The sequence below is a fragment of the Camponotus floridanus genome, unplaced genomic scaffold, assembly GCF_003227725.1.
Source record: "Camponotus floridanus strain SB8 unplaced genomic scaffold, Cflo_v7.5 scaffold58, whole genome shotgun sequence".
Lineage (NCBI taxonomy): Eukaryota > Metazoa > Arthropoda > Insecta > Hymenoptera > Formicidae > Camponotus > Camponotus floridanus.
The window spans coordinates 443,258-467,118 of NW_020229747.1; the positions used below are offsets into that span (position 1 = coordinate 443,258).

Below are 23,861 nucleotides of genomic sequence, written 5' to 3' on the forward strand. Positions count from 1 at the left end.
AATTTAGTTAAACGATTTAGTTGAGTTAACAAAAACTTTTTTTTCTCAATGTACGTATGTGTGTGTGAGACTTTAAAAATATACTTGGATATAAATACACTTATATTATTAAACGATTAATACATCTCGTGAGGTTTAATAAATAATTAAACTATGTACACTGATAAAAAAAGTTGTTAACTTAACTAAGCCATTTAACTAAATTATTATCTTTTTAATTGGAATATTTAACTATTATAAATTTAACATAACATTTATTTAACTTAAATATTTCGATATTTCAATTTAAAAAAAAATAATTTAGTTAAACGGTTTAATCGAGTTAACAACTTTTTTTCTCAGTGTACGAGAGTGTGTGTGTGTGTGTGTGTGTGTGTGTGTGTGTGTGTGTGTGTGTGTGTGTGTGTGTGTGTGTGACTTTAAAAATATACTTGTATATAAATACAATTCTCACATACGTCACAGTACGCGTTAAATATTTCGGCAGCGAGCTAACACGTCATTCGACCTTGTGACGTCATTTGGCCTTGTGACGTAGCGCGCTATTGTTTACATACGCGACGACCTCCCCTCATTCGCACGGCGACATTCCAACGGGAGAAAGTAGCGATACGGACCGCTCCGTATTATCGAATTCTTTTCCTAAAGGTACGATCGCGATTAGATCGAAATATAATAATTCGACTATTACAAATGACAAATAATTAACTCTTATAATAAATGTAATTGTGGCGACGATAAATTCATCGAAACGCGATCTTTCATTATTGCAAATAAAAATTGAAGCGAAAGGGGCAAAAATTACAAATTTTCTCGCAATATTCTCCGATTATCGAACTTTACGAATAATAATTATTTCTTTAACATTGCGTAGAATGAAATTCGATTTCGCCCGATGTTTTAAACTTTCCTAAACTGCATGCATATATATCATATTAATTAAACGATTGCTGTATCATCAATTTACATTACTTTAATATTTTAATCTTATGATTCGCGTTATTATGCATATATTATACATCAACAAATAGAAATAGTTAATTAGTGTAAGAATCGAATGGTGCATGATTTTGGCTTCGTTTAAAAATCGAGCGAATTATTGTAATTTTTGTGTTCCTCTCTTGCAATAATAATAAAATAATAATAATATTATAAAAATACGTATCTCGTATGATTATTTTGCGATCGGGAGTGCCGTGCAAAGTGTCTCGCGATCGTTTCTGTATATGACTGAAATATAATTAACTGAAATATAATTGTTTGTTCGCGAGTGAATACGTGACTGCTACGAGGAAACAACAAAGGATGAAACAACAAAAGAAAAGGACATCTGGAAAAGTATCGGACAGTAAGAAAGCAGGGAGAGAGCCTGAAGCAGCCAGAGACATGCGGTGAGTAATTTATAAAAATTATTTATTATTTATTATTTATATACACTATTTTTAAAATAGATATATATTGCTTATTATTTTATTATCGTTTTATTTTTCGATCATTTAAATATATAATTCGGATTGAAATGCAGTAAAACAATCGAATCGTAGATCTAAATAATTAACTTAACAAAAAGATCCATAAAAGATATATTAGTTCTTTTAATAAATAATATCGTATACTTAATCTATATAAAAATGAAATATTATCTATTTATTTCTAAATATTAAATACTATAAATTTAATAGTTATATATTTTGTAAAATTTAATTAAAGGAATCATTAAGATATTCCAAAAGAAACGAAGAACTTTTCTCAACGTAGAAAAAGTTAATTATAAACAAATTTATATTTAATTATTATAATTAATTTGTATTTAATTTTATTGGAATTTTATTATTAATTTTATTGCATTGTCAAACTCTACGCGATCTCTGTAATGATAGCTATTCACGAAATAGGTACAGTGAAATAATCAATTATTATCGAAAAGAGGCAATAATATACTTTTAAATTTAATTTAAACTTTTGATAAACGATGTAAAATTTTTTTATTATGATGAGAAAATAAAAATGGAAATAACTTCACGAAGTATATTAATCGTTTAATAAATAATTAATCCGTGTGTACGTGTACGTGTGTGTGTGAGTGTGACTTTAAAGATGTGTGTTTAATAAATTATTAATCCATGTGTACGTGTACGTGTGTGTGTGTGTGACTTTAAAGATATACTTGTATATAAATACACTTGTATATAACTTTAAAAATATATATTTCCGTTATGTTAATTATCCGATTTTTATTCGATCGTTTTATTGCGCGTTCTGAATCAAATTATATTTAGATCAAATGATATCAGAAAGAATATTTATTTATTATATTAGAATTCTAAATGTGTGTGTGTGTGTGTGTACACATATATATTAGGATAGAAACGAAATAGAAATAGAAGAATAATCTTTGCTCGTAAAGATTGCAACAAAGTAATAATTTATAATTTTGATTCCTATCGTATAATCGAGTATCGTATTTCGAGAGCAATCAACTATTTATTAATAATAAAATTGTATATAACTTACGAATATATTCCACTTATTCCGGACGTTAATATCGCGACAACGACGAATAAACTTTTCAAAAAAGTTTTTATATATGAGACAGTTCTACCAATCACTGATACAAAAAACTCGTCAATTGACCAGTTGGTGAAACTGTTTCAGTCCTGAGTATTTTCTTAAAAGAGCTGTTGGCGCACATACATGCGTGTATTATCGTTACGCGCATCACGCGTAAACATAATTCTTCTTCGAACGAACCTTGACATTCTCGCGGGTAAAGTCACTAGATTAACAAAGTACCACAATTTTGATCTCAATAAGATAAGATGGAGCAAAAATGGCGTCCGATAGTACAGATAGTGCATACTTTGTGTAGCTATCTATACTAAGTGCAATTTTTCTAACTTTGATCCTGGTTTGTCCTGTGTCCTGTTGTGTGTGAGGTGAAAAAACTCCTTCTGTTGCGCAGAAAAAGAAGAAAATATGCCAGGTTGTTGCGTGGAGAAATGCAACAGTCACAGCCTATATCTATACTATCGGATTGAGATCAAAATTGCGGTACTTTGTTAATCTAGTGACTTTAACTAGCACAAGCAGCGCACGAACAGCTGATATCACGTGGATTTTTGACAACGATGTAGTACATCTAGATATTTGTAACTTTTAATAGTGTTTACATTTTGTCCAGATTATTTTAAATAAAGATTCTGCATTTTAACACAACAAGGGATACCATCAAAAATGATTCCTGTAATTTTAATATTTTATACAGTCTGATTTCAACTTTAATAAATTGAAATTATTCATTTAATCTATCTAACCTACTAATGTTTATTCTGATTTTAAATATATTTTCAGGCATGCGACACTTTAAGAATTCTTCATTTGCCTTCGCATCTTTCTGACGATCGACGAGATGCGTTGTTACAAAAATATGGTGCAATTAGAACTAAAACATCTCGTCTGTCTGATAAGCATGTTGTTACTTTTGCCAAGTTTCCATCTCAACAATTGGCAGCGGAAGCACTAATGCGTTTGCATCAATTGAACATTCGAGGACAATATTTATCAGTTGAATATGCTAAAAAGTCCGTATTTGCTGAATTTACAGAACAAGATATTCAACATGAACCGCCAGCAAGCAACGAAGCAAAAGTAGAAACTACTAATAAATCTCATGTTCAAGCATTTTTACGCAAGTTAAATAATTGGACTATAAATCACGAGTTTAGTCAACCACCTCCACCAAATATAAAATACAAATATATGGCACCAACAAAAAGTATATTGATAAGGATAGCTATACAACTGTTGAAAGAACCAGCTTTTTATACACAGGTAAAATATATTAATTTTGAAGTATTATTTTACTTAATATTATAATTTTAATTAATAACATTTAACTTTTATATATGTTCATAGGTATTGCACTTAATGAATAAAATGAATTTGCCACCTCCCTTTGAAGAATTGGAGGCAGAATTTCCTATGCTCAAAGAAGCATATAATGTGGAGAAATATAAAGATATTTTTGGTAATAAAAATATAAATAAATATAGATGTAGTAAAAAAATTATTGATAAATATATTAAGTTTATAGGGAAATCAATTTTTTTAAATTTTATTGTAGGTATATTACATGAACATACAAATGAGGAGGAAGAAGAATCTGAATCAGAATTAGAATCTGATGGAGAAGATGTCAGACTTCCAAATATCATTCCTGTTAAAAGAAAACTGCCACAATCTAAAAAACGTTTGAAAATTCCAAAATTTGTAAACCCTGCCAAAAGTATTGCAGCTTCTTCCTCTACGCAAAAGATGTTCAAACCAGAAGATATATTTGAACCTGTTCAACGTGAAGAGATTAAGAATCTTAAGATTGATTTAAAGAGTTTGGATAAGTCATTAGAAGCAACTGTTAATAAGCAAGATAATACTACAATAGATGGTGGATTCGGTTTAATATCTCCAATTAACAAAACTAGCAAAGATACAAAGGATAGTAAAGAGAATACAGAAACGCAAAAGAATGAGTGTATAACTTCTGAAGAATTGGAAGCTAAGACAGCTAGGATTTCTATCAATGATCAAAGATTACTACCAGTATTCAAAAATTACCATCCAGGCATACCTTCCAATCGTCTCTATATAAAGAATCTCGCGAAACAAGTAGAAATAAAGGATCTGCATTATATTTATAAAAGATATTTTATTGCAGGATTGGAAGATGCTGAAGATGAGTAAGTGTTTTGTTTGTGTAACAGTATCTATTATCATATCTTATTATTCATTATCTCGTAATGCATTATTATTATTTACACTACAGATACGACGTACGACTCTTGCAAGAAGGTAGAATGAAGGGCCAAGCTTTTATCACCTTACAAAATATTTCACAAGCGAAAAAGGCTCTCAAAGAAACTAATGGATACATATTAAAAGATAAGCCTATGGTGGTACAATTTGCCAAAGCTGTTAAAAGTTGAGATAGATAGTAGGATCTTAATTTATTTCATGATATTGTTATATTAAAAAGAAAGAAACTATTATGCAAAGATTTTTATAAAAATAAAAAATTTTTTATCTAGTATATCGATTAGAAAAAAAATTTATTTAAAGAGTAAATATAGAAAAATGGAAAAAAAATATAAATAAATATTGTAATGTTCAAAAAATGTTGCAACTTACAACAGAGTTGTGTATCAGTATAATTTTATTCAACAATTAACAATTAAAGAGATACCTTATTTGTTTGTTTCATTTGGATGAGCAATAAGAGTACCACACTACTCAGAATGAACCTTGATGAAGATAGCAAACCTCTTGCTATTCTTCAAACTTTTTTCAATTTATTTAAGCTAATAGAGCGTCCAGCGCTTTCGTCACTTCGGCGAAAATTTCATCCACTGTTCCTTCTGCATTGATCTAAAAGAAAATAATTATCGTAAGCCAATAAAAATATGCAATAAGCGCGCATTAGAAAGAAAGAACTGTATAAACTAAACTCACTCTAACAACTTTGTCTTTGTAATGCTCCACAATCTCATTGTTCTTTGTGTTAAATATCTCGATCCTCTTTTTGATTGTCTCTTCGTTATCGTCCGCCCTTTGAGATACAGCGGCACGTCCCAGAAGTCTTTTTTTCAAGGTCTCATTTGCCACATCGAAGAAAAGAATTAAATCGACGGGGCAAACCTGTACAGCAACATCATTATTTTGAGAAAAATACAAAAGTAGATAATAAAAGAAAAAAAGGAAGGAAGGGCTTTACATTTTGCTCAAACAGAATACCCTGATCCTTCTCACGGGGATATCCGTCAATGAGAAATCCAGTCTTTGTAACGCCTTCTGCACGAGCTTTCTCCATCTTTTCCTTTATAAGCTCCAGCACAATATCCTAGCGAAACCACATGATCTTCACACTGAGAAAAACCGGGTTCGTTCGCGTAAGACGCGCGACATGTTTTTTTTTATTCATTATGTGTGTTGAGTAATTTGAATCTTATACCTTTGATGTATGTTAATGTAAATATAATTATAGCGAATGATTGAATGATGTAGTGAACATGGCGCGCGTGAGATATTATACCGTTGGCACGAACAATCCTTTGGACATTAGGTCCTGTAGGGACGCTCCCCTCTCGCTACCACTGGCCACTTCCGCTCGCAACAAATCACCGCTGCTCAGGTGGAGGAGTCCGTACTTTTCGATCATACGGTCGCACTGCGTTCCCTTGCCGCATCCTGGACCGCCGATAACCCAGATCGTTTTCATTTTTCCCGCGTAGTTTTCTTCTCAATGTGGCGCTCGCTAGATTGAAAATGGCGATCGTTTAAAACTTGGAAGCAAGAAACTCGAAAATTAAAAACACTTTCTCCTCTTTTTCTTTTTGAAAAATTAAATGTATACATAAATTTTGAGTATCTTTGAATTGCATACGAGACTTTTCGACTTGTAACAAATGTGTAATATTTAAGCAACTTTTCCAATATAAACACATATAAAGATAAACACATATAAATATATAAACACATATAAATATATATGTTTCTTAATAAGGGTGAAAAATTTTTGGAGATGATTCTTTGATAGTTGATTTTAGGTTTTTAGGTTTTTATTATAATTTTGTTTTTGTTTCAATTTTCCCAACATTTATTCTAATTTTATTTTTATTTTAAAATTTAACTTCTCATATTTCGAAACCTATGCTATTTAGTATGCTATCGTGCTGTACACGATAACGTATTTTATTTCTTTTCTTGAAAACTACTGATTTTTTGAAAAAAATAAAAGAAAAAGATTTCTAAATAAATGAACCTTTTTAATGCATATTTTTAGATGATCATATTCCGGCCCATTATAAAGTTCTAATAAAAAATTGAATAAGGATTACTAGTTTCATTCCCTTATAACACTAAGGGAGACTGAAAAAAATATTAATAAATAATCTTTTTACTAATAGAAAATATCCACCTAATTTCATTTTTTTAACTTGTTCCAAATTTGAGAAAAAAAAATAAAAACCTAATTTTTATCCCTATTTTTGGAGAAGTGTAACTCCACAGGGAGGGATGTAGGAGTATATGTTTATATGAAAAACCCTCCTTAATTTTCGATAAAGAATAATTTCCTAAAATTTTTCGCACTTATTAAGAAACACCCTGTATATTGTAAGTAAAGGAAGTTTTAGCGAATAACACTGATGTTGATCAAATGAAGGAACGTAAAAAGACAATTTTAAACGTATCGATTTTTCACTCGTTCGTCATGAAATGAGCTGCGCTTGCGCCCTCGACGCGAGACCTCATTGATATGACATCTCGTCACCTTGAACCTTTTCCAAGTCTCGCGAGAACCTAAGAGCACCGCACGAGAGCTAAACTCGGCGAGTCAATTATAACCGAAAACTTTGACGATTTATTAAATTTCAGACAGCAATTCTCGTTTGACAGCTATTTCCGAGTCTCTTTTTTACTATTTAAATTTAAATAAAAATGAATTTAAGAGAAACATTAAATTTAAATCGATCTCTAGTAATTTGGAATCGTTCTATAAACTTCTAGCGTGATTTAATTTAATCACTTTTCGTCTCTATTTGATCTGAACGAAGAAAAGAGAGATTGAGATTAATCGGTAAAAGTTCTCGAACCTTAATAAAGGCGTTCGCGTGTCGATCGGGAGCTTCGTCGAGATGTAAGGTTCACCGTAAAAATGTGTCAACGCGCGGCAACGACAAAAGCACGAAAACGACTAAAATACATCCGGCCCAATTTCCCCATTCCCCGGGATTACACGATGACAGCGATGGCGTATTATACAATGTTGTTCACAGATGAATCTATGTAAATATAGCAACGTTTAAAAATAAATCCACGGCAAATGCGAAGAAACTTATCTAGATTTTGTATCGTGAAATACGAGCATATAATTTATGCACCAAGCATTGTTTCGTATAATTAGAACGTGCGGGGGCGGAGACCTTGTGTATCGTGCACAATTTATATAAACGAGTGTTTTATCGTAATTTTTAACGTCATCTAATAAATATTATATTCCGAATAAAAATTATATATCGACGAGGTCGCCTCTAGATCGATTCCAAGAAGAAGAAAAGAATTACTCTCGTTATCTCGAATAAAAAATTAAAAATCCAACTATCTCTACAACTGGGAAAGAATTGTTTAAATACCTTCCTCTCCGAACGCAACTCGTTTTAGTTATGCCACTGCGAGTAAATCAATGACGTGCATTACTAGACCGACATGCCATCCGCATGAAAAAATTAACCACGTGTTGTGGTCATCAAGTTGTTTTGACACGAGCAGTTATCCTTGGAAAGATTATTGTTAATAATATACATCTGTCAAAAGGAGGGATACAAATACGGCCTGGAAAAAACAAGTCATAAAATACATTGCAATACAGATGGTAGGTCCCTTTCATCCACCATCGATTTGATCGATTGACCACGTCGCCAATTGGCCAATTCAAAATAGAACTCTCTGATTGGTCAATCGTTGCTAGGTACCCTAGGCACGATATAATTGGCCGTGGCCAATCGCAACGTGAGTGGATGATGCGTCAAACGATCCGATTGGTCGGGCGAGATGGCGGTAAAAATGGCGAAAACTTGGATGTACAAGATACAGAATATTACACAATAGAGGAGATTCGAGTTTTACATTCGTATCTCGAGAATATTCACTCTCTGGTCGTCAATTTTGTCGGCGCGTTTCGAGGCGTTGATTAATCCAGAGTCCCTGAGAAGTAATTTTGGAAGACTTGCGTGATATCCCACGTCAAAAGCATCAACATGGTAGGTTTTAATACAGGAAGGTAAAAAAAGATTACATCCTAAATAATTGTATCGGTAAACATTTTCTTGGCGCACGCTAACCCTATCTCGACGAAGCGGGCCGAATATATTTTTCATCGTTTTCATTATTCTTTAATTTTCTTTTATCTAATATATTACGATTTTGCGATGGAAAATGTTCTGAAAAAACGAGGATAATAGTAAGTAAATTAACGTTATACTCACAAACGCGTTTCCGCAAATCGTTCCACTCTGTCAACTCTTCCACTCTTTGATCCGATCTTATAACCTTATAAGGATATAAAGCACTTATTCCGCCGCACCCTCGATTCGATTCTGCTTGTTAATGTAATCGACCTTAGCGACGTAGATGTTTAACGATGTCGATTTTCATTTATTTATTATTCGATTATTTCACGAGACCTCAATTCGGTCTTGCGGCTGATTTCTTTCAATTTTGCATAAAAAGTTGCAAAAAATGGGAAAATACGCGAGGGTATTTTTTTACACTATTATATTTAATTTATATAGTTGAACATATTTCTCTATTAATATATAAAATTTTCTCTTAAAATTTTCAGCAACCTCAAATAATTCTGTTGAAAGAAGGCACGGATGCGACCCAAGGAAAGCAACAAGTGATATCCAATATAAATGCATGTCAGATTGTTGTGGATGCTGTTAGGACCACTTTGGGTCCTCGTGGCATGGATAAACTTATAGTCGATCAAAATGGAAAAAGCACAATTTCAAACGATGGCGCTACCATTTTAAAGTTGTTAGATATCATTCATCCAGCTGCTAAGACACTGGTGGATATTGCAAAGTCTCAAGACGCAGAAGTAAGAACTATTCCAAGTTTATTAATATTACTTCATTCTCTGAAGAGAATTTAAGCCAGTGTTTCTTAAACACTTGTCTCAGTAATAATGCGAAAAAAATAACATTATTATACATGTACAAATTCAGAGGATATTAAATTTAGGATCTGTAGACTGACAATTTCTTAAAGATATGTAATTGTCTCACACAGTGTTCAAACATTATATTGTTTATAATATTAAGAGATGATGTAATATAAAGCGAATATCTTCAAATATCTCTATGTTTAATAGGTGGGAGATGGCACGACTAGCGTTGCTTTATTAGCAGGAGAGTTTTTGAAACAGATTAAACCATTTATAGAAGAAGGTGTACATTCGCGGATAATTATTAAAGCTCTCCGTCGTGCACTTCTGATAGCCGTAGAAAAGATTAATGAATTAAGTGTAAAAATAGATAAAAGTGACATAAATAAACAGATTGAGCTCCTGGAAGAATGCGCAGCTACATCTATGAGTTCGAAATTAATACATCAACAAAAGAAACATTTTAGCCAGTTGGTTGTCAAAGCTGTCATGATGCTAGATGATTTGCTTCCTCTTAATATGATTGGTATTAAAAAGGTATGCTTATATATATAATTATACAGCTTTAAATTTGTACACAAGATTCAATACTCTTTAATACAATATAAATAATATAAAACTCAGGTATCTGGAGGCGCGCTAGAAGATTCGGAGCTGATTCAAGGAGTGGCTTTCAAGAAGACCTTCTCGTACGCTGGATTTGAGATGCAACCGAAAAAATATCAACAATGTAAGATTGCATTGTTGAATATCGAATTAGAATTGAAAGCCGAACGAGATAACGCGGAAGTGCGCGTGGATAACGTGGGAGAATATCAACGAATCGTCGACGCGGAATGGCAAATTCTTTATGACAAGCTCGATCAGATTCACAAGAGCGGCGCAAAAGTCGTACTGTCTATGCTACCGATTGGCGATGTCGCGACACAATATTTCGCCGACAGGGACATGTTCTGCGCCGGTAGAGTGCCCGATGAAGATCTCAAGAGAACGATGAAGGCGTGCGGCGGAGCCATTTTAACAACGGTGCATGACATCAAGGAGTCTGATCTTGGAACATGCCACGTCTTTGAGGAGAAGCAGATTGGTGGCGAAAGGTAATTAATAATTAAAGGTAATTAAATAATTTTTACATAATAGGAGATAATTAAACCATTTGAATTTTACAAATACATTAATTTCCCAAAAGATTACTATAACTATAAATTTAAGCATAACGACAATTTTGAATCGTGTATCGCTAGGTTCAATATCTTTTATGAATGTTCACGAGCAAAAACTTGTACATTCATACTGCGTGGAGGCGCAGATCAATTCTTGGAAGAAACGGAGAGATCTCTCCACGACGCGATCATGGTTGTTAGACGCATGGTGAAGAACGATGCGGTGGTAGCCGGAGGCGGTGCCATCGAGATGGAACTCTCAAAGACCCTGCGCGATTATTCTCGTACTATCGCTGGAAAGGAGCAGCTCTTAATAGGAGCCATAGCGAGAGCCCTCGAAATTATTCCGAGGTGATCATTTTCGACACGAGTATTTCCAAGTTAATTAACGCTATACGAATTGTACATAAAACAATGAATGTCGATTACAGACAACTCTGCGATAACGCTGGATTCGACGCGACGAATATCTTGAACAAGTTGCGACAGAAGCATCATAAAGGCTTGCAATGGTATGGCGTCGACATCAATACGGAAGACATCGCGGATAACATGCAGTGTTGCGTCTGGGAACCTGCGATAGTGAAGATCAATGCGTTGACCGCCGCCACGGAAGCTGCATGCCTTATTTTGTCCGTTGACGAAACTATCAAAAATCCCAGGAGCAGTCAGGACGGTCCGCCAGCAGGACGCGGGATGGGCAGACCCATGTAATCGGTCATCCTTTCGTCGAATTTTTAACTTTTCAGGAAAATGAAATCAGATACAATGAAATAAGAGCATAGCTTACAAACGTGAGCTTTATATTGTATCTTACAGCCTCGTCTCTCACAGTCTTTTGTACATGCTGCTATTTATAATGAATTGCAACAACAGGTGATTTCTTCTGTTTAAAATAAAAGCTTGTATTGTTCCTTAAGATATGTAAAGGTATATATATACCTTCTTTATGAAGGAGAAAGAGTTGTGTGCATCCAATATAATTCTTTCATCTCTTCTATACCTTTCATTCAATATTTCAATATTATATTTAATTTATGCACGAATGAAATCTTTAAGATATATTTGTATACAGTAGACAAATTACAATTGTATTATCACTCTGATCTTTAATTCGATTTACCAAATCTCATCCCCTTTTACAATAATTTAAAATTGCAAGTTTTAATATTATTTTATAAGAGTAAAACAGAATTAACCGATTGAGCTATTGAGCTCTATTGAACATTGTTTGCGCGGTGTTCCGTTTGGTGGCTTTGCTTAGCTCGCTATCTTCGGTCTCGTCGTTTCGCGATTAGTGGGGTCGGTTTAGTAGGCAGGTAGACTGTAATAGCGACGATCGAGCGTGGTTTATGCAGTCGCGGATGTAAATACAACATCCCTCCTTCCTGTGCGCGTCCATTCGCCACGCGAGACATGCCGCTTCGAGGATTGCGATAACATGGCATCGTTCGAAGAGTTGGATGAGATCGCGCCGAGTTTCGCATATGCCGCCGACAAGCTGGAATGGATCCCGCTCTCTCTGACATTGGTGGAGTATCCGCAAGGTCGGTGCTCGCATTTCCTCGCACATGCTTCCGCGAGTCTGAAAATCCCGACTGCCGAGAAACAGACAGAGCCTTCAGCCTCGATCATCGAGAAACGATCACTGGATCTTTATTGATATAATGATAACGATGACGATTAATACACACTCTGTGCCACGTTTGTTTTTTTTTGCCGCTTCACATATACATACATCTGCTCACATGGACATGACCGAGATATGGTCATTATGGTCAAGCAATTGCTAATGATAATCACCCTCGAATCAGATTTATATTGTTGAAAAGAGAAAAAGTTACATTTTTTTAATTATTGTATTTGTTATTGTATTTATTGTATTTTTTTGGGAGAATATACAAAAATAAGTTGTATCAAAATATTTAAAAAGGTAAAATTTAAAAGACACAATCTTTTAAATTATTTTTGTATTTTCTCAAAAAAAAAAAAAAAATACAATAAATATAATAGCAAATACAATAATAAAAAAATATAATAACAATATATATTTAAATTTTCAGGGGATCTCTTTGGAAAGCTGTTAGCTGCATTAAGTCTATTACCCTTTGCTATTGTAGCTGGTTTTATCACATTAATACTATTTAGGAGAGATTTACATACTGTAAGTGATTATGATAATTTTTATATAAACTATATTTTATATAAACTATATGTAAATACTTGTAAATGCAATTTGCAAATGTATAATTTGTCCTTTGGTTACAGATTGTATTTTTTAGCGGAATTATTATCAATGAGTGTATAAATTTTGTATTGAAACACACGATTTGCGAAGAGAGGCCGATAAAGAGAGATGGCCTGTATACCGAATATGGTATGCCATCTACACATGCACAATTTATGTGGTTCTTTGCTGCATATGCGACACTTTTTATATATTTTAGGTAAATAAAGTAGATGTCCATCTCATTGCTTTCACAATTAGACTATCATCTTTTATTTATTCTGCTAATAACTCGTGGAATCTTATTTCACATTCCAGGTTAAACTACAACTGTACAATAGCTGAGAGATTTTGGCGGACAATAGTAGCAGTAGGATGCATTACCACAGCCATATTGGTAACTTACAGCAGAGTATATCTACAGTATCACTCAAATAGCCAAGTATTCTTTGGTGTATTAATTGGAGTTGCACTGGGAACAGCATGGTTCATGATCGTGCATACGGTTTTAACGCCATTCTTTCCTATAGTGGTTTCGTGGTTGGTAACGATTTAATGGTATAATAATAGCGATAAAGTCATCGATTTAATCTTCTCGTTCTTTTTCAGGCGAATGTCGGAGTACCTGCTGTTACGCGACACAACTTTAATTCCTAACGTTTTGTGGTTCGAGTACACGAGTATTCGCACGGAAGCCCGAGCGCGGGCGCGAAAGCTATCGGCAATCGGCAGATCGCACTGATAATGGCTGGTCAGTGGGCTGGATATTGAATAATAAATGCCTTGATAACAAACAACTTAAGAAAACATTCCTTTAATTGATAAAGTTTGAAAAAATTAGCTCGACAACGCGTATGGAATAAGTGAGTTGATACTCGATTCTGTTATCATCAGAAAAATGAAGCGCTCGTCGTTATCATTCAGCATTATCGTTATTATGATAATTATTAGTATTAGCATTTTTTATCGAAAGTGTCACGCGCATTCGAGTGACGCAATTTACAATTTCGGCGACTGTTGCAAAAACATTGTCATATAAGAAGGAAAAACTAGTTATTTAATGTGCATAGCTATATTAAAAGACAATTGTGCAAATTCCATCAAGATTCTCTTAGCCCGAAGTTCATCAATTGTTTATATGTTTCAAATTTAAGCACGCGAGTATTCTGAACGAGTCGTATTCCCTTTAAGTTTTGTTATTCTTCAATGATACATTTTGTACGGATTTCTAAAGGGATATGTATGTATCTCACACCTAATTCTTCTCTTTGTGTGTTCCAGATAATTAAGTTAAGATTAAAATGTTAATGAGGAATGCACGCGTTTTTCCTTCTATAATTAATTCGGTTAAATCAAGATTCAAAATTGAAAACACAACAATTAGTTAACAGTGAGTAGCCGCAGTGAAAAAAATCAAGTTTTTCGACAATATAAGTTTACTCGACAAATACGCTGGAGAATGAATTATCGTAAAGCTTTGACAGATTTTTGACAAATTTTTCCAGAGTATTTGTCAAAATTTCAAATCCAAAAATTCATGTTTAGTACATGTTTATATACATTGTATGAGATATTTATTTTCCAAGAATAATGAAAGTGATATTAATTGACAGTGCATTTAATTACAAGCAACTGTTTAGTGGAATGCAATAAAGAGCGTCGTGAAAAGTACTGAATAAAATTATTAATAGAAATCGATAAAATTATAATACATGCAATGCATCTCACACATTGTATGTCTTCTAAGTGTGTTGGTGCAAATTCTTCCTTACCTGTTTATCGTTGATTTATTATCACATTCATGTTACTGCCTGAAGATTAAATATTATATACCAATCTAAATATGTTGTATCATTCTCATTTTCTATTTTTTCAGAATTAAATGTGATTATGTTCACATGCTCTCGTTCTTATATAATAAGTGCTTGAAAAATCAAAGCCTTTATTATTGATCTGATAAAAATTAGACAATAGTAATATATAAAATGTTATAATTTTTTTAGTAAGAAATTGGGAAGAAGGAGATTTGACATTTTATTGAAGAAATTTAATAAACAATACCGAGTAATCATTTGTTGCTTTATAATAAATTACTTTATAAGATTTTAATATGCAGGATGAATTATTTCACCCTACAATTTACAATTTAAGAGATTCTGTAATGCTTCTATTTTATAATTAAAGTTTTGCACTCGTGTGTTTATATTGAAATTAAATTTTATTACATGTTTATTATATAATTTTTAATGAGCCGCATTATGAATAATTATATTAATTTAGCCATAGCAGATTTAGTCATGAGTAATAAAATTTGCCCAAATTTGAAATAAAAATAGAGCTTAATTAATAAAAAAAAATCTTTCAACAGCAAGTTCAAATAAAAAAGTAGAATTAAGGTGTGTCAAAGCTACTCAAGTTGCTCGATAAACACTTATAGAATAATTTTCTCTTTATTTTCTTATCAATATTGATGTGGAAAATAAGGGTAGACTTTATTTAAAGATTCTCTTATCAGCGAGCAATGTCATGATACAGTGAAAAAAAAAAAGTTATTTAAAGATCCAACGCGTGTCATACGCATGCGACAATATGTCGCCACTCTGCGGAGACACGCGGTATTAATGATCGATAGAAAATAAAGTGTATGCATGTATATGTAGACACATATTAGAGAGACGGAGTGAAAAAGGAGGGTTGGGTGAAATAATTCTCGATCGTGCGTCAAGTATCTAATCGCGAGGATGGATTTTAACGTGAAGAAACTGGTGAAGGATGCGGGAGCCGCCCTTAGCAGAGTCGTGCAGGTGGGAAAAGCGATTCTTTCCCTTCTCTAACGAGTCCAAGTTTGCTTTCTCGAGGGATGGAATGCAGGGGCAAACGTATACACGTTTGAGTTTAGTGCCTGTCACCGAGAATGACATTTAATCTTCGAACATGTTACATGTCATTGGACGAACTTTTCGGTTTCCTCCATCGTTTCTCGTCACCATCGAATTTTATTCGACGCCAAGATCGTAAAATTCTAAATTTGCCTGCGCACCCAATGTTATCCCATTTAACCTAAATATCTAATTTAATTTCAGCCAGTACCGTCATTGATTAATATCGATTTTCGCGATACTGCTCTATAATTGTCTTTGCACGAGTGTGAAATCCTCATTTGTTGGCGTTAGATTAACCGAAAAAATTTAATACAAGTCATAACACATATATTGTATTTTTTAGTTAACGGAGGAAACACTGGGTACTTCAGAAAAGACAGAGTTGGATGCGCATTTGGAACATTTAGCCGAGAGAGCAAATGCTACCAAGACGTGGACGGAGAAGATACTACGGAATATGGAAGCTGTACTTACTCCAAATCCTGGTACCGGATGTTTTTTAACTTGAATTTATATATTAATCGTAAACTGTATCATAATGTATGTAATTAAACTTTTATAAAAATTTCTATACACATTATATTATTAATTTGACATGTTGTAGGCAACAGGATCGAAGACTTTTTCTTTGAGAAAATTGATAAGAAAAGACCTAATAGGTTGAGCAATTTGGAGTATGTTGGTACCGATATGATAGAAGCTGGAAATGATTTTGGTCCAGGAGTAGCTTATGGTTAGTATGAAAAGAATTCTTATATTACATAAGAACTTTCTATAAAAATATCAATTTAATCAATATCATAATTTTAGGTAGTGCATTAATAAAAGTCGGACAGTGTCAGCAAAGATTGGGACAGATTGAGAGAGATTTTATAGGAACTGCTGCCAATTGTTACATACAGCCTCTGAGAAAATTCTTAGAGGGAGAGATGAAGACTGTTAGCAAAGAGATGGCAATATTGGAAACTAAGAGGTAATATACAATTGCTTTGCTCATCCATTTTGTTTACTAAAAATTTTTTTGTACTACACACAATATTAAATGATTGTTGCAGGCTGGATCTGGATGCGTGTAAAAATAGAGTAAGGAAAGCAAGGAGTATGCTTGGTCAACAGAGTGTAAGTATCATTAATCATTCATTTACCTTAAAGATGCATTTTATACATCTACAATGTGTTTTGTCCTTCATATTGCTGCGATTGATAGGAGTCTGGCGTATCACCCGAAGTGTTGCTCGATCAGGTATTGATGCAATCGACAGTTTTGATCGCTTTTTTGATTCAGAGATCCATCAATACAATCGCGATAAAAAAAATTTTTAACTATTTGTATGATTATATGTTACATTTTACAAATATTTTTCAAGTAGTTGTATTTTTGTAACACTTGCATGTTGCGTATGCAATCGAGCACATTTTTTTATATAATATATGTATCTAAGTTATAGAACAAAATACCCCTTTTATTTTCTATAACAGGTGAATAAAAGGAGCAATTAATAACAATTATCAAATTGCAAAGCGAATTATTTTTTTTCGCAAAATATACGCTTTGCAATTCAATTTTAGTTTCCTGATTTGTCACACTAAATAACAAATGTCGAAATACACACAAAGAAATGGAATAAAGGAAATAAAATATATATATATATATATATTGCTCAATTCAGGCAGAGAGGGAGCTGAGGGTAGCGCAGTCGGAATTCGATCGACAAGCAGAGATCGTGAAACTATTGTTGGAAGGTGTCTCGAGTTCTCAGGCCGGACATCTGCGATGTTTGCACGAGTTTGTGGAGGCACAAAGTCGCCACTACGCGCAGTGTCACGCCGTCATGCAGGATCTACAACGCGAGCTTGCCGGGTAAGCTATCTCATCCACCGCTTGGTTTCCTTTTGTTTTGCAAAACGTGTTCTCTTATCTATTCCACAATATCATTGTCCTCGCACACTATGTGTCATTGCGACATTTCTTGTACAGCTATCCTACCTTATGGTGATCCGAGTGAGTAATGTTTGACAAACCTTGAATGACTAATAACTGTTTAGATATCGAGCTTGCGAGCTCCGCTTCTCCGTAGAACATCGGGCATAGATTTGGACCAACAATATTGAAATTGAATGAAATTGAATGAAATTTGACGAGATTTTCTACAATAACATATAAATCTTTCGCTGTACAGAAGACGCAGCGTTTGGTTTGCCGAACATTACCAGTTGCAACCGGTTTCAACACAATGTCTGTTAATTTGTTTAATTTTTAAATTATAGATAACGAAATTAAAGCTCAAAGATGGCTAACTTGATGGTGAAACCGGTGGTTAATCAAATTATTATACCAGATCTAATGCCGACGTACAATTTAATCGCTTATCAGCCTGAGCTTGTAACAAACATAGCATAATAGATACTCTCATTTTCGTTATATTTCCAATTATTTTCCTCGCTTCTGGCTTCCACATACAATGTTGGAGTGTTTTCTTTCTCTCGCTATACTCTCCGTCTCTGCTTGCACGATTGGAATTGCAGGGCACGTCAACCGAGCCCTTTACTGAGAGTCAACAGCGAGGAAGTGATCGAGCTAACTCCCTCGCCCACTCTCCCTGTAAACTCATCTGTCTACCCTCAAAATTCATCTACAACTACCGGATCTACCGCTTATGTTACAGCCACATTCGACACTGATAATACTAAAATTTAATTTACCCCATCGAGAAATTGTTCACGGATTGTTACAAATTCTGAATCTATAACTATTTAATTAACAGATCTATTATGTTAGTTGTTATACAATTTTCTCTTCTTCTAATAGCAATGTTTATCGACATTAATCTACATACATGTGCTTTTAAATTTAAACACGAGCTTAATTCGATCAATGTCGCTTAATCGTTGCAAATATGTCATCGAATAGAGACTATAATTTTATATAATATATATGCAATCATATAATTGTACATATTTAGGCAAAATATTTCGATAAATTTTCTCGTCAACGATTCACGGCGATCTACAACTTTATCTCTTCTTTCATCTTTTATTGCTCTAATGTCGTTCTTTGTAAGCAATTATTTGTTACATCGCCGTAACTCGATTGAGAATAATATTGGCTCATAATATCGAGGAAAAACTAATTCTCAGTATTTTAATAATGTCATGTAACTAAATAGTGATATAATTATATGATGCTTTTCTGGTTGATATAAATGTTCAATTTGATTATATTATACTGAGAGATATTAAATTTCCATTTATCTCGTATTTGACATTTTGAAAATATAACAATAATGCATGTAATTCCAGTAGAATTGAGTGAGAACACACATGCTCGCAACAGACTAATTTTTGTTGAGTAATATAATAAAATTCAATCTCCTTATAAATCGCATGCATATATTGATTTAATTCAGCACAATTAAAACACTTATGATTATTTCGCTCATTGTTGAATAACAATTTAGTAGAACTTGATAATGAATGTGCCTGTTTTTCTAAAAAACGTCGTTTCTTTGGTTGTAAAATATGAATATATTTAATGTATATTCAGCTATAACATATCTCTCAGCTAGCTATGAGCCATCTTTGTAAAAATGTGTAAATATATGTGTTATAAAAAATACATATCATTCGCTTTGATCAAAAGTTTATTGCATTGTGTTACGCATAATTTATGATGTTGGAACAAAAGTTCGCGTTGATCAAAATGAAGTAAAAGCTCGATTAAAGCGATATATTTGTGATTTATGTCAGTGTGCGACTCTTATCAAAACTCTTATGTTGTGTTTCCCCATACATTTTCACTCACATACATGAGTTAAAAAGATAAATGCACATCATGTTCACTTATCATTTATCCTACCCAGCTTATCTGGGGGTTCCTATTATACCACCCAACCAGCCACTACCAATGCACTATCCGAGAACGATCAGGACAGAGCGAGAGTATTGTGCAATTACGACGCGAGGGATTCTAGCGAGCTGAGCGTTATGCAGGACGAGGTAACAAAATTTGAAATTTAGACGGCATGTGTTTGGCGATATACAATCGTGCGAAAGGCATGAATTTGTAATCGGATTAAGTTATGGTATTGTAAGATTATTTAGATTATACACATTTTTTTTATCGAGTTCTGTATAAATCTTTAATATAAAATCTGTATAATACTTTAGAGAACTTTTTCTTTTTGTATCTCTCTTTGTTTCTTCAGGCCTCCATGTAAAACTTAATTTTAAGCTTAAATCTTTCGGGTTTATTGTCAATTTTCGATCAAAGTTTGAAAAAGATACGGAGAATACCGAGAAATCTGTCCCGAAAGAATTAAGTTGTACGAAATGTTATATTTCTTGATATACATTAGACTTAAGTATTTGTTATATACTCTAGTTTTTAAATCGAGATATGCGTTCATATTTATATAAATCTTTAAGAGCTCTCTGTTAATAATATTAGAACATGTACTCTCAAAGCTATACATGTAACATATTGTTAATTTACAAAGTATGATATATTCTGAATAACTGTATGTTCTGAATAACTGTTTTTCTTGAAAATAGTTTTGAAAGACTCTCATGTATATTACTTACGTTATATTTTCTACATATATTGTCAGAGAGATGGAAATGCATAGCAAGAAATTTTAAGGACTATGATATTTATGCAATTAGAAGGAATTATTTTCTAAATAAATATAAAATATGCTATGTAATATAAAAAATAAGGATAATAATATTCATAATAATGCAATGTTAGTAATATAAATATCGTTCTGCATAATTTTGAAAGTCTATATAAATATATGTGATTTTTTTTAAAGAAAATCATTCATCTTATCAATTGTAAACACGATCCAAAATATTGGTCAACCTATTATCTTGATTAAAAAAATTATTTATTATTTATCCTTACAAGATTATCAATTATACTCACACCCTATTTATATATGAATTGTATTATTTATGCAAATTATGATAAATGTGTTGTATATCTTAATTTTTAATTTGTTTGGATTTAAGTGCGCATCAGTTTTGTTATTCTTTTTTTAAAATGATGTATTAGCATTCACATATTACATTCCTTTCCCGCATAGATTTGTAAAATAACAAATGGAACATGTTCAATCCAAAATGGTTAAAACAAACAAGTTATTGTATATTTATTCAAATTATGCATGTGTGTATTATCAATAAATGTTTAATTTGGTAAGGACATTTTATTCATTAATTATATATATCGTGATTATGGTGTCTTTTATATGTACCTTCTGTACCTAGATGTTTATTAATGCTAGATAGTTGCTTGTGTATATTATAATCAATATGCAAGATGTTGTAGCTTAATAAACATTAAATATATTATGAGATACATATATATTTTAGGTAATTGGTATTTATGAAATTCCCGACGATGAAGATTACTTCATGGGAATTAGAGGGAATCAACGAGGAAAGGTGCCCAAAGTATACTTGGAGAGGCTTATTATACATCGTTAAAACACTCTAAAGATATTCTATCATCTATTGTCAATTGCATTTTTAGAACACATATTCTTTCGCTTTTTCAGCTTGAAATTAGAATAGCTTATTTAATTTGGAAAGCGATTTGTTATGTCAGGATCAAGAAATTAATATTTTGATCTAAATAATAATCGTTCCAAAATTATATATATATAACGTAATATATAATAAACGTTGATTCCTGAATCCAATATCACGTCGTGATATGTTTCATGATCGATTTTTATATTTAATATCAATAAATCGAATGAAGCACTTATTGTTTAAAAATTTATTGTTAATATGCACAATATATATATAGATTATTTTTTTTTCGACACACCGACCGTGCGTCCACGACGACCAGTGGTTTTTGTATGCTGACCACGTACACGGAGACCCCAGTAGTGACGTAGACCTCTATGAGCACGAATTTTCTTCATTCTCTCCAGGTCCTCGCGCAATTTAGAGTCCAAGTTGGCGCTCGTGAGCTGCGATATAACACAAATAAAATTTAGAACTACCTCTTATTAACAATTACATATATCTGTAAATAACTCGATCTCTCTGTTGCACTTGTTGTACCTGTTACTTAGAATAGTAAGAGATATTACAAAGCAATTTAAATGTACAGCAATGCAGTTACTATTGCACAAGCTACCATCTGAATGTACAATGAATGTTTGTACAGTCAGTCGTGAATTTGTGCGATAAGATTTGTAAGACATATTGTAAAGAAAGATAAATGATCATTGGAAAAAACATGTGTATATAACATTTTTATGCCCATTCGAATTTCTTAGAGATGTAGTCATTTAGACTAAATTATATTGCACTTTTAATGTGCAATTTTAGTTTAAACATAGTTTTCGACAACAAAGTATTTGTAATTCAACAGAAATAGATTTTTTTCTTTTCCAAAATAAATAAATCATACCTGAGAATACTTTCCATCGACAATATCTTTCTGCCTATTGAGGAACCAGTCTGGTATCTTATATTGCCTAGGATTGGCCATAATAGTGACAATTTTTTCTACCTGAAAGTATTTTTAAGAAATATTTTAAGTATACATATATATCTTGCGATGTCAAAATATATATTTTTTTTAATTATAGAGAAATAAGTCGATTTACTTCTTCCTCGGAGCATTCTCCAGCTCGCTTGTCCAAATCGATATCTGCCTTCTTTAGAACAATGTTGGCATAACGTCGACCAACACCTTTAATCGCAGTCATAGCGAACATGACTTTTCTATTACCGTCAATGTTCGTGCCCATGACACGAAGAATATGTTGAAACTTCTCAGGAATCACGAGCGACTAAATAATAAGTAAAAATGTATTAGTCAATGGAATATTGTGTACATATTCAAAGCTGTAAACTGTAGCTCAAAACACGTGATGCAAAATAATTGACTCTGAACCAATGAATTTTAATTTAGAGGAAAATTGTCGAATTAAGAAAATCTTTGCAAGTTTAATTTTAGCAAGTGTCGAGGAAAATACACTCGGAAAATTCGACCATAAAGGTTATGAGTTAGAAGCGTGTTACAACTGGACGCGTCCAGTCTCAGTGAATACGAAAATATTCTCAAATAAAGTCCAGCAGTGATAGACTTATCGTCTCGTTCAACCACTTGGCATGCAGCTTGCAAGATTTCACTGAAAAAGCGGGATTTCGAACAAGTTTTCCGCGAAACTCACCATCTTGCCGTTTCACTCGCTGCCACTTTTCCTCGAAAGACAAGCAGGAGGATCGAGACGACGAAGCATGAAACCGGAAGATGAAGTTTCATTCTTCTTGATTCTCAAAGATGGCGCTGCTCTGAAAATAATCTAAAATTGTGATGTGTTGTTTTACCGACATCGGATAACTTTAAAATTAAGGGTCAGTTTTAGAGAGAAGACTGAGAGATATCATGGACTGCTTTACTGGAAATAAGTAACGTTAGAAGTTCATATTTTTTAATAAACTATAGCTCAAACGATTGCTCCTTAATTGCTCGGTCCGAATCTACAATTGTTCCCCTTCTAAAATTAATAGTGTTTTTAATATTTACAAAAAACGTAAAATTGATCATTTTTATTGAAAAACATATTTCTAATGGTTTTCAGCAATTATATTCGGTATAAAACGATTGCTCCTTAATTGCTTTGCATTGCTCCATCGTTATTTTAATAATTATTGCATTTTTTTTAACGAAAATTATCAAATTAATCATTTTACTAGTGGCGTCGTCGTCATTTGTGAAATGATTTATTTATTAATTTTCGATAAAATAATGCAATAATCGTTAAACTAATAATGGAGCAATAGGGAGCAATTAGGGAGCCTTAACCGGAGATGGTAAAACTGACTCTATCTGGATTATCTGA

The 23,861-nt window shown here is 32.8% G+C and overlaps 6 protein-coding genes across 16 annotated transcripts; 4 read left to right on the top strand and 2 right to left on the bottom strand.

Annotated features, from left to right (window-relative positions):
- The first annotated feature begins 1,208 nt into the window (after positions 1 to 1,208).
- LOC105258437 (RNA-binding protein 40) lies at positions 1,209 to 5,050 on the top strand. 2 transcript variants are annotated; one of them, XM_025412817.1, is made up of 5 exons: positions 1,209 to 1,391; positions 3,352 to 3,831; positions 3,916 to 4,027; positions 4,124 to 4,736; positions 4,823 to 5,050. In XM_025412817.1, exons 2-5 carry the CDS (start codon positions 3,523 to 3,525, stop codon positions 4,980 to 4,982), a joined length of 1,194 nt encoding a protein of 397 aa, XP_025268602.1. In that variant the 5' UTR covers positions 1,209 to 1,391; positions 3,352 to 3,522; the 3' UTR covers positions 4,983 to 5,050. The 2 variants fall into 2 exon arrangements, with proteins under 2 accessions (XP_025268602.1, XP_011267980.1); XM_011269678.3 differs by lacking the exon at positions 1,209 to 1,391 and adding an exon at positions 2,886 to 3,243.
- A 292-nt stretch (positions 5,051 to 5,342) lies between these two features.
- On the bottom strand, positions 5,343 to 8,380 carry LOC105258438 (adenylate kinase isoenzyme 1). Of its 3 annotated transcripts, none has more exons than XM_011269679.2 (5): positions 8,187 to 8,380; positions 6,086 to 6,307; positions 5,768 to 5,893; positions 5,506 to 5,691; positions 5,343 to 5,421 (listed from the first exon to the last, which is right to left on the bottom strand). In XM_011269679.2, exons 2-5 carry the CDS (start codon positions 6,269 to 6,271, stop codon positions 5,350 to 5,352), a joined length of 570 nt encoding a protein of 189 aa, XP_011267981.1. In that variant the 5' UTR covers positions 6,272 to 6,307; positions 8,187 to 8,380; the 3' UTR covers positions 5,343 to 5,349. The 3 variants fall into 3 exon arrangements, with proteins under 3 accessions (XP_011267981.1, XP_011267982.1, XP_011267984.1); XM_011269680.3 differs by lacking the exon at positions 8,187 to 8,380 and adding an exon at positions 7,647 to 7,851; XM_011269682.3 differs by lacking the exon at positions 8,187 to 8,380 and adding an exon at positions 7,144 to 7,165.
- A 301-nt stretch (positions 8,381 to 8,681) lies between these two features.
- Positions 8,682 to 11,884, top strand: LOC105258439 (T-complex protein 1 subunit eta). The gene is made up of 6 exons (XM_011269683.3): positions 8,682 to 8,813; positions 9,395 to 9,655; positions 9,929 to 10,258; positions 10,346 to 10,818; positions 10,966 to 11,235; positions 11,316 to 11,884. The coding sequence occupies exons 1-6, from the start codon at positions 8,811 to 8,813 to the stop codon at positions 11,596 to 11,598; spliced, it is 1,620 nt and encodes a 539-aa protein (XP_011267985.1). The 5' UTR covers positions 8,682 to 8,810; the 3' UTR covers positions 11,599 to 11,884.
- Positions 11,885 to 12,190: 306 nt separating this feature from the next.
- Positions 12,191 to 14,782, top strand: LOC105258440 (dolichyldiphosphatase 1). Of its 2 annotated transcripts, XR_003123431.1 has the most exons (6): positions 12,191 to 12,431; positions 12,948 to 13,048; positions 13,153 to 13,331; positions 13,430 to 13,651; positions 13,721 to 13,974; positions 14,393 to 14,782. XR_003123431.1 is itself a non-coding variant. In XM_011269684.3 (5 exons), the coding sequence occupies exons 1-5, from the start codon at positions 12,326 to 12,328 to the stop codon at positions 13,851 to 13,853; spliced, it is 741 nt and encodes a 246-aa protein (XP_011267986.1). In that variant the 5' UTR covers positions 12,191 to 12,325; the 3' UTR covers positions 13,854 to 14,782. The 2 variants fall into 2 exon arrangements, 1 of the variants encoding a protein (XP_011267986.1); XM_011269684.3 differs by having other exon boundaries at positions 13,721 to 14,782.
- A 955-nt stretch (positions 14,783 to 15,737) lies between these two features.
- Positions 15,738 to 21,976, top strand: LOC105258442 (endophilin-B1). 7 transcript variants are annotated; one of them, XM_011269686.3, is made up of 9 exons: positions 15,739 to 15,915; positions 16,337 to 16,478; positions 16,598 to 16,726; positions 16,804 to 16,966; positions 17,049 to 17,112; positions 17,201 to 17,236; positions 17,664 to 17,854; positions 19,854 to 19,989; positions 21,367 to 21,976. In XM_011269686.3, exons 1-9 carry the CDS (start codon positions 15,853 to 15,855, stop codon positions 21,478 to 21,480), a joined length of 1,038 nt encoding a protein of 345 aa, XP_011267988.1. In that variant the 5' UTR covers positions 15,739 to 15,852; the 3' UTR covers positions 21,481 to 21,976. The 7 variants fall into 7 exon arrangements, with proteins under 7 accessions (XP_011267990.1, XP_011267988.1, XP_025268634.1 ...); XM_011269688.3 differs by lacking the exon at positions 21,367 to 21,976 and having other exon boundaries at positions 15,738 to 15,915; positions 18,520 to 20,021; XM_025412849.1 differs by lacking the exons at positions 19,854 to 19,989; positions 21,367 to 21,976 and adding an exon at positions 17,972 to 18,251.
- On the bottom strand, positions 21,761 to 23,275 carry LOC105258441 (40S ribosomal protein S18). The gene is made up of 4 exons (XM_011269685.3): positions 23,190 to 23,275; positions 22,620 to 22,805; positions 22,421 to 22,522; positions 21,761 to 21,974 (listed from the first exon to the last, which is right to left on the bottom strand). The coding sequence occupies exons 1-4, from the start codon at positions 23,190 to 23,192 to the stop codon at positions 21,807 to 21,809; spliced, it is 459 nt and encodes a 152-aa protein (XP_011267987.1). The 5' UTR covers positions 23,193 to 23,275; the 3' UTR covers positions 21,761 to 21,806.
- Positions 23,276 to 23,861: the final 586 nt, after the last annotated feature.

Bases quoted from the DNA above. Each gene is read 5' to 3' on its own strand.
- LOC105258437 (XM_011269678.3), top strand. The intron at 4,028-4,123 runs GTAATAAAAATA...ATTTTATTGTAG, and splicing joins GAAATATAAAGATATTTTTG to GTATATTACATGAACATACA. The intron at 4,737-4,822 runs GTAAGTGTTTTG...TTTACACTACAG, and splicing joins TTGGAAGATGCTGAAGATGA to ATACGACGTACGACTCTTGC.
- LOC105258438 (XM_011269679.2), bottom strand. From the start codon at position 6,271: ATGAAAACGATCTGGGTTATCGGCGGTCCAGGATGCGGCAAGGGAACG. The intron at 5,692-5,767 runs GTAAAGCCCTTC...GTTGCTGTACAG, and splicing joins GTATTCTGTTTGAGCAAAAT to GTTTGCCCCGTCGATTTAAT. The intron at 5,422-5,505 runs GTGAGTTTAGTT...ATTTTCTTTTAG, and splicing joins ACAAAGACAAAGTTGTTAGA to ATCAATGCAGAAGGAACAGT.
- LOC105258439 (XM_011269683.3), top strand. The intron at 10,259-10,345 runs GTATGCTTATAT...TATAAAACTCAG, and splicing joins ATATGATTGGTATTAAAAAG to GTATCTGGAGGCGCGCTAGA. The intron at 10,819-10,965 runs GTAATTAATAAT...GTGTATCGCTAG, and splicing joins AAGCAGATTGGTGGCGAAAG to GTTCAATATCTTTTATGAAT.
- LOC105258440 (XM_011269684.3), top strand. From the start codon at position 12,326: ATGGCATCGTTCGAAGAGTTGGATGAGATCGCGCCGAGTTTCGCATAT. The intron at 12,432-12,947 runs GTCGGTGCTCGC...TTAAATTTTCAG, and splicing joins ATTGGTGGAGTATCCGCAAG to GGGATCTCTTTGGAAAGCTG. The intron at 13,332-13,429 runs GTAAATAAAGTA...TTCACATTCCAG, and splicing joins ACACTTTTTATATATTTTAG to GTTAAACTACAACTGTACAA.
- LOC105258442 (XM_011269686.3), top strand. From the start codon at position 15,853: ATGGATTTTAACGTGAAGAAACTGGTGAAGGATGCGGGAGCCGCCCTT. The intron at 16,727-16,803 runs GTTAGTATGAAA...TCATAATTTTAG, and splicing joins TGGTCCAGGAGTAGCTTATG to GTAGTGCATTAATAAAAGTC. The intron at 19,990-21,366 runs GTAACAAAATTT...TATATATTTTAG, and splicing joins TGAGCGTTATGCAGGACGAG to GTAATTGGTATTTATGAAAT.
- LOC105258441 (XM_011269685.3), bottom strand. The intron at 22,523-22,619 runs GTAAATCGACTT...AAATACTTTCAG, and splicing joins GAGAATGCTCCGAGGAAGAA to GTAGAAAAAATTGTCACTAT. The intron at 21,975-22,420 runs GTATGATTTATT...GTTATATCGCAG, and splicing joins TCGATGGAAAGTATTCTCAG to CTCACGAGCGCCAACTTGGA.